We start from the raw sequence: 8,932 nt of genomic DNA, 5'->3' as shown, positions 1-8,932 counted from the left end.
GTAACCCCCCCCCTTTTCAACTGCCATTGGTCAGTACTCATTGCTGACTAATGGCAGGGGATAGGAGGGGGTGGCACCACTGCAACCTTGCTTCTATCCCTTATGATGATCAGGGCTGTCACTGACAGCTCCGATCATCCCTATTTTGCGGGCGATCGGGTCACCAGAGACACGATCAGCCCGGAATAGCGACAAATCGCAGATCTGAAGTGATCACCGACATGGGGGCGGGGTCTCAGGGCCCCCTGGGTGATATGCTGGGATGCCTGCTGAATTATATCAACAGGCATCCCGGTCCCCGCCTGGTGAGCGGCAGGGACTGGAATTCCCACAGGTGTATACATATGCCCTACGTCCTTGAGGACTCAGGGCATATGTATACGTCCTGAAGAGGTTAAAGATTAAGGCCCACATTTATCATTGCAGTGCAAGTGAAGCATTTTTTTCACCTTTTTTTTGTGTGCTGATAATGTGTAGGGAACCAAATTTATTAAAAGGTAAAAGAGCTTTAATAAATTTTGTGCAGGTCACATTTTCTGAAATTTCGGTCTACACATACACCAAAAAGCGACATCATGTCTGGACTAGTGTAGTTTTAGAGACTTTTCAGTGGCTTTGTGCCTTTTTTTTTTTTTGCTCCTTTTTATAAAAAGGCACAATGATAAATCCCTTCCATATCATGTCTATTGCCAAACTCAAAAGCAGCAGAAATGTGTAAACAAAAAGGGGCGCAAAAAACTGTCTAAAGACAATGATAAATGTGGGCCTAAGTGTTTACACTTAGGCAAGGTTTTATAACCAACAGTTCCCCCATATTAATTTTTATTTTTTTATGAAGACACTATTTTCCTCACCACATAACGTCTGCCTCTAGAAGGATCAGACCATTTGTATCCTCAGACTGTTCTACAACTGGCATAATGGATATCTTGGAGGATTTGAACCCAGGTCTCCACCATGACAGGCAGTGCTGCTATCCTCTGATCTATCATACTGGTCTGTAATGGTCTGTAATGGTCTGGAATGGTCTGTAATGGTCTGTAATGGTCTGTAATGGTCTGTACTGGTCTGTACTGGTCTGTACTGGTCTGTACTGGTCTGTACATTGTAGTAAACATGACATTTAGGTTATAGTGGAACTGTTCTTCCAGAATCTAAATGTCATGTTTACCGAAATAAGCAGCTATTTCATGAGCACCATGACAGCTCAGAGGATAGGGGCTGTGCCGCTCATGGAGGAGACCTGGGTTCAAGTCCTGTAACATCCCCTATCAGCTGTAAAGCAGCTTAACATCTAAAAGGGCTGAGAGAGGCTATTGGAAAGATTATATATATATATATATATATATATATATATATATATATATATATATATATATATATATATATATATATATATGAGTTTTTAAAAATGTTGCTTGTGATCTCCATGGAAGATTTCTGATCTCCACTTAGGACACCAGTTACCCACCAGACAGCTCCTCACCTGTGGGATTTGTTGTACAACTGGTAGTCAGGAGGGTTTGAACCCAGGTCTACCACCATGACAGGCAGCACTGCTATCCCCTGAGCTATCATACTGCCTAGTACCAATCTGTACATTGTAGTAAACATGACATTTAGGTTATAGTGGAACTGTTCTTCCAGAATCTAAATGTCATGTTTACCGAAATAAGCAGCTATTTCATGAGCACCATGACAGCTCAGAGGATAGGGGCTTTGCCTCTCATGGAGGAGACCTGGGTTCAAGTCCTGTAACATTCCCTATCATCTGTAAAGAAGCTTAAAATCTAGAAGGGCTGAGAGAGGCTATTGGAAAGATTATATATATATATGAGTTTTTAAAAATGTTGCTTGAGATCTCCATGGAAGATTTCTGATCTCCACTTAGGACACCAGTTACCCACCAGACAGCTCCTCACCTGTGGGATTTGTTGTACAACTGGTAGTCAGGAGGGTTTGAACCCAGGTCTACCACCATGACAGGCAGCACTGCTATCCCCTGAGCTATCATACTGCCTAGTACCAATCTGTACATTGTAGTAAACATGACATTTAGGTTATGGTGGAACTGTTCTTCCAGAATCTAAATGTCATGTTTACCGAAATAAGCAGCTATTCCATGAGCAGCATGACAGCTCAGAGGATAGGGGCTCTGCTGCTCATGGAGGAGACCTGGGTTCAAGTCCTGTAACATTCCCTGACTATATCATCTCCACATGAACAGATTGTGCAGGTAAATGGCCTTAGAAGCTCTTGAGGATGGAGATGCCTTTAGGAGTGATGATGGGTAAGAGGTAGGTACTTTTCTCAAAAATTTGCCTAAGTGTCACCACTTAGGCAATCTTAACATAACCTATGATATTAAATGTCCCCCAACCACAACAGGGACTTTCAGCTCCTATATCACAGTACCAGGAATTGAATCAGAGTAGCCAGGATTTGAACCAGGGTCTTCAGCATCTCTACTGGTCTTAGTGGTTCTCCTGGCTCTTTACCCTCTGAGCCACCTCCTGGTCTGAAGTACAAGAGAAGGTTTCTCAGTGTCATTATTCAGGAGAACAGGTAGTGATATAAATAAATGATTGTGTAATAACATTGGGAAGAGGGATTAGAACCCTGGTCTCCCACATACAACACATGTAGACTCCTCAGACCACTGAGCTATAGTCAGAACTGGAGCCCATGGCTGATACTTCTCATTGTCATCAATCAAAAGTAATAGGACATTTCTAGTGCCTGTGGTTTATCCTTCTAAGAATAGACACATTAATGGGGGAACATGGAGAGAAGCCGTGGCTTAGTGGTTAATATGGTAAGATGATAAAGAATTACTGTGGGAAACTTCTGAGAAGAGACCGGGGACTAGATCCTGTGTGAGGTCCTACACCACACCACAGACTTCAGTGGTGATATATCAGTTGTGATGTAACATAACAGTATCATAAATAGATCCAGGTGAAGGTAAAAGCCACATGTCTCACAGGATAGTCACGCTTTGTGGACAGTGGGTTGAGAGCTCCAACCATGGCAGCATTTCCTACAGCCGGCACTGGAACCAAGGACCCCAATATGATCTCTGAGCTCTTTACACCCCCCCCCCCAGACTACCTGCAAGACTGAGAAGCATCTGAAGGTTAGTCATATTATTCTCCCAAAATACAGAGTGCTGTGTAAGAATTAAGGGAAGTAGGATTAGAACCCTGGTCTCCCACATACAACACATGTAGACTCCTCAGACCACTGAGCTATAGTCAGAACTGGAGCCAATGGCTGATACTTTTGATTGATGACAATGAGAAGTAATAGAGCGGCCTCACAAAGCACTTGTAGCGCGAGACGGGTCCGTAGCCCATGCTCACCCTCCTCCCTATGTCGTCTCCCTGCACTGTCAATTTTTGATGTGGACCTTGAATAAACTTCATGGATAAAGCAGCTATTACGGTGAGTGCACTTATTATCTCTATTTGTTGGATTACATGAACTTGAAGCTCTTGCATGCATAAGTTTGCACCACCGCCCACTGCCGAAATATCACACTGCAGACTATTGTCCATTACACGTACCATCCTACAGGTGTATGCAGCAGCAGTGCCAGGCTGCCTTTCTCTCTTACCTTGCTAATAGAAGGATAAACCACAGGGACTAGAAATGTCCTAAGAATAGACACATTAATGGGGGAACATGGAGAGGAGGGAAAAGATAGAGACACTACTAAGGTGTCTACAAGGGTCCTCATCTCCTCCTCTCTTTGATGATATTTCTCTCCTCTCTAATGATCTTTCCCTACCTCCCTCCTCCTCCTCCTCTGATCTTTCCCTACTTCCCTCTTCCTCCTCCCCTCCTCTCTCCTCCCTACTCTGATGATCTTTCCCTACTTCCCTCTTCCTCCTCCCCTCCTCTCTCCTCCCCTCCTCTCTGTCGATCTTTCCCTACTTCCCTCCCCCTTGTGAGTCACAAAGTAAGAAACGAAACTAGAAACTCTTTCCGCAGTGTCCGTGGCTGCAGGTCGTTTCTATTCCTTCTCTGTCTATCTACACCGGGGCCGGGTGACAGTTCTCGTTCCCTTCTCATCTGTCCATACACAGGGGACGGGTGACAGTTCTCGTTCCCTTCTCATCTGTCCATACACAGGGGCCGGGTGACAGTTCTCGTTCCCTTCTCATCTGTCCATACACCGGGGCCGGGTGACAGTTCTCGTTCCCTTCTCATCTGTCCATACACAGGGGCCGGGTGACAGTTCTCGTTCCCTTCTCATCTGTCCATACACAGGGGACGGGTGACAGTTCTCGTTCCCTTCTCATCTGTCCATACACAGGGGACGGGTGACAGTTCTCGTTCCCTTCTCATCTGTCCATACACAGGGGACGGGTGACAGTTCTCGTTCCCTTCTCATCTGTCCATACACAGGGTCTGGGGACGGGTGACAGTTCTCGTTCCCTTCTCATCTGTCCATACACAGGGTCTGGGGCCGGGTGACAGTTCTCGTTCCCTTCTCATCTGTCCATACACAGGGTCTGGGGCCGGGTGACAGTTCTCGTTCCCTTCTCATCTGTCCATACACAGGGTCTGGGGACGGGTGACAGTTCTCGTTCCCTTCTCATCTGTCCATACACAGGGGACGGGTGACAGTTCTCGTTCCCTTCTCATCTGTCCATACACAGGGTCTGGGGCCGGGTGACAGTTCTCGTTCCCTTCTCATCTGTCCATACACAGGGGCCGGGTGACAGTTCTCGTTCCCTTCTCATCTGTCCATACACAGGGGCCGGGTGACAGTTCTCGTTCCCTTCTAATCTGTCCATACACAGGGTCTGGGGACGGGTGACAGTTCTCGTTCCCTTCTCATCTGTCCATACACAGGGGCCGGGTGACAGTTCTCGTTCCCTTCTAATCTGTCCATACACAGGGTCTAAGGCCGGGTGACAGTTCTCGTTCCCTTCTCATCTGTCCATACACAGGGTCTGGGGCCGGGTGACAGTTCTCGTTCCCTTCTCATCTGTCCATACACAGGGGCCGGGGACGGGTGACAGTTCTCGTTCCCTTCTCATCTGTCCATACACAGGGGCCGGGTCCCTTCTAGTGTCCACCATGGCACAGTCTCTGGAGGAGATGGCTGAGGAGCTGACCTGCTCGATCTGCCTGAGTCTCTTCACCACCCCGGTGACTCTCCCATGCGGTCACAACTTCTGCTCCCAGTGTCTGGACTTAAGCTGGAAGGGGGTGCAGGATGCCCAGTACAACTGCCCACAGTGCCGCTATGTCTTCTCCAGTAAGCCGGAGCTCAGGAAGAACACCCTGCTCAGCAACCTGGTGAGTCAGGTGATGGCCGCTCGCAGGGAGGACCCTGACCACCAGGAAGAAGAGTTAGAGGACGAGACCCCTGACAGTGCTCCCAACAAGGAAGCTGTGCTGTGTGACAGCTGCAGGAAGGAGGCTGCCTCCAAAACCTGCCTCACCTGCATGGCCTCCTTCTGCCAGGAGCACCTGATGCCTCACCTGCAGAGCCCTGCCTTCCTGGACCACCTGCTGAGCCAGCCCCTGCGGGACCTGAAGGAGAGAAAGTGCACGGAGCACAACAAGCTGATGGACCACTACTGCTGGGAGCATGGCCAGTGCCTGTGTGCGTACTGTGCCCTGGGCCACAAGACCTGCAGGACCTACACCCTGCGGGAGGCCAAGCACCAGAAGGAGGTGAGTGGGCCCCCTACGGGACCTCTGTGTATACTACACCTTTCCCTCATCCACCTCACTCTCACCCCCCCCCTTCCATCCCTTTACCTTCCCCCCCCCCCTTGCTTACCCTCAACATTCCCATCCCCTTTACCTTTCCCCCCTTCCCCATTACGTCCCTTTACCTTCTTCCCCTCCCCCATGCATCCCTTTAACTTTTCCCTACTTAAGTCCTCTCAGGATCCCCCTCACCTTTCTCCTCAGTGTTATGTGTCACTTGTGTTATACCTGTGTGATGTGTTACCTTTGTGTGGTGTGTTACCTGTTTGTTACATTACCTGTGTGGTGTGTTACCTGTTTGTTACGTTACCTGTGTGGTGTGTTACGTTACCTGTGTGGTGAATTACCTGTTTGTTACGTTACCTGTGTGGTGTGTTACCTGTGTGGTGTGTTACCTGTTTGTTACGTTACCTGTGTGGTGTGTTACCTGTTTGTTACGTTACCTGTGTGGTGTGTTACCTGTGTGGTGTGTTACCTGTTTGTTACGTTACCTGTGTGGTGTGTTTCCTGTTTGTTACGTTACCTGTGTGGTGAATTACCTGTTTGTTACGTTACCTGTGTGGTGTGTTACCTGTTTGTTACGTTACCTGTGTGGTGTGTTACCTGTTTGTTACGTTACCTGTGTGATGTGTTACCTTTGTGTGGTGTATTACCTGTTTGTTACATTACCTGTGTGGTGTGTTACCTGTTTGTTACGTTACCTGTGTGGTGTGTTACGTTACCTGTGTGGTGAATTACCTGTTTGTTACGTTACCTGTGTGGTGTGTTACCTGTGTGGTGTGTTACCTGTTTGTTACGTTACCTGTGTGGTGTGTTACCTGTTTGTTACGTTACCTGTGTGGTGTGTTACCTGTTTGTTACGTTACCTGTGTGGTGTGTTACCTGTTTGTTACGTTACCTGTGTGGTGTGTTACCTGTTTGTTACGTTACCTGTTTGTTATGTTACCTGTGTGGTGTGTTACGTTACCTGTGTGGTGAATTACCTGTTTGTTACGTTACCTGTGTGGTGTGTTACCTGTTTGTTACGTTACCTGTGTGGTGTGTTACCTGTTTGTTACGTTACCTGTGTGGTGTGTTACGTTACCTGTGTGGTGAATTACCTGTTTGTTACGTTACCTGTGTGGTGTGTTACGTTACCTGTGTGGTGAATTACCTGTTTGTTACGTTACCTGTGTGGTGTGTTACGTTACCTGTGTGGTGAATTACCTGTTTGTTATGTTACCTGTGTGGTGTGTTACCTGTTATGTAACCTGTAGAGGAGGAGAGCACATAGTGTGTAACCTGTAGAGGAAGAGAGCGCAGCGTATGTAACCTGTAGAGGAGGAGAGCGCAGCGTATGTAACCTGTAGAGGAGGAGAGCGCAGCGTATGTAACCTGTAGAGGAGGAGAGCACAGCGTATGTAGCCTGTAGAGGAGGAGAGCACATCGTATGTAACCTGTAGAGGAGGAGAGCGCATCGTATGTAGCCTGTAGAGGAGGAGAGCACAGCGTATGTAACCTGTAGATGAGGAGAGCACAGCGTATGTAACCTGTAGAGGAGGAGAGCGCATCGTATGTAACCTGTAGAGGAGGAGAGCGCATCGTATGTAGCCTGTAGAGGAGGAGAGCGCAGCGTATGTAACCTGTAGAGGAGGATAGCACAGCGTATGTAACCTGTAGAGGAGGAGAGCGCATCGTATGTAGCCTGTAGAGGAGGAGAGCGCATCGTATGTAACCTGTAGAGGAGGAGAGCGCAGCGTATGTAACCTGTAGAGGAGGAGAGCACAGCGTATGTAACCTGTAGAGGAGAGCGCATCGTATGTAACCTGTAGAGGAGGAGAGCGCATCGTATGTAGCCTGTAGAGGAGGAGAGCACAGCGTATGTAGCCTGTAGAGGAGGAGAGCGCAGTGTATGTAACCTGTAGAGGAGGAGAGCGCAGCGTATGTAACCTGTAGAGGAGGAGAGCGCATCGTATGTAACCTGTAGAGGAGGAGAGCGCATCGTATGTAGCCTGTAGAGGAGGAGAGCGCACCGTATGTAGCCTGTAGAGAATATTATGTCGGCTAGGTTGGTTTCCAGTGATATCATTTTCTTCTTTTCAGCTCCATTACACGAATATGTTAAGAAGCGTGAACCAGAAAATTGAGAAGGCGGCAAACACAGCGGAGGAGGTGAAGAGTGAGCAGAGACGCCTGCTGGTGAGTGTGTGGACCCCGGGAAATGGGGCCCCCTATGGATGTCCACGATTAATCCTCTCCGTCTATACAGGAAAATACCAAGAAGAAGAAGGAACTAATAGAGGCGGAGTTTGAGGAGATGAAGAGTCTGATCGAGGAGGAGCGTCGTGCGGCCATGGCCAAGATCGAGGAGGAGGAGAGGAAAGTCACCTCCAAGTTCTCCTACACACAGAACGTCCTGGCCAAGAAGAGGCAGGAGTATGAGAGGATGAGCAGCCGAGTGCACAGCCTCCTCCAAGAGCAGGACGACCTCCAATTCCTCAAGGTGAGGAGCGCAGCTCCGGAGTATACTGCACCATATATGGCTTAACACCCGAGTTCTAGAAGTAATGTAATGTATGTACACAGAGACCTCACCAGCAGAATAGTGAGTGTTATACAGGATCAGTACAGGATAAGTAATGTAATGTATGTACACAGTGACCTCACCAGCAGAATAGTGAGTGTTATACAGGATCAGTACAGGATAAGTAATGTAATGTATGTACACAGTGACCTCACCAGCAAAATAGTGAGTGTTATACAGGATCAGTACAGGATAAGTAATGTAATGTATGTACACAGAGACCTCACCAGCAGAATAGTGAGTGTTATACAGGATATAACTCAGGATCAGTACAGGATAAGTAATGTAATGTATGTACACAGAGACCTCACCAGCAGAATAGTGAGTGTTATACAGGATCAGTACAGGATAAGTAATGTAATGTATGTACACAGAGACCTCACCAGCAGAATAGTGAGTGTTATACAGGATCAGTACAGGATAAGTAATGTAATGTATGTACACAGTGACCTCACCAGCAGAATAGTGAGTGTTATACAGGATCAGTACAGGATAAGTAATGTGATGTATGTACACAGAGACCTCACCAGCAGAATAGTGAGTGTTATACAGGATATAACTCAGGATCAGTACAGGATAAGTAATGTAATGTATGTACACAGTGATCTCACCAGCAGAATAGTGAGTACAGCTCTGGAG

General features: G+C 47.5%; 1 protein-coding gene across 1 annotated transcript in view; it reads left to right on the top strand.

Annotated features, from left to right (window-relative positions):
• The first annotated feature begins 4,014 nt into the window (after nt 1-4,014).
• The window catches only part of TRIM25 (tripartite motif containing 25), a 41,382-nt gene continuing 36,464 nt past the window's right edge, over nt 4,015-8,932 (top strand). The window contains exons 1-3 of the mRNA XM_056552232.1: nt 4,015-5,691; nt 7,813-7,908; nt 7,979-8,212. Of these exons, the coding sequence (XP_056408207.1) occupies nt 5,089-5,691; nt 7,813-7,908; nt 7,979-8,212 (933 nt within the window). The 5' untranslated portion in view covers nt 4,015-5,088. The remainder of the gene's footprint in view (nt 5,692-7,812; nt 7,909-7,978; nt 8,213-8,932) is intronic.

Source organism: Hyla sarda, unplaced genomic scaffold (assembly GCF_029499605.1).
Source record: "Hyla sarda isolate aHylSar1 unplaced genomic scaffold, aHylSar1.hap1 scaffold_1460, whole genome shotgun sequence".
NCBI lineage: Eukaryota > Metazoa > Chordata > Amphibia > Anura > Hylidae > Hyla > Hyla sarda.
The sequence above is the reverse complement of the archived record's forward strand: the minus strand, read 5'-3'. Positions and strand labels throughout refer to the sequence as shown.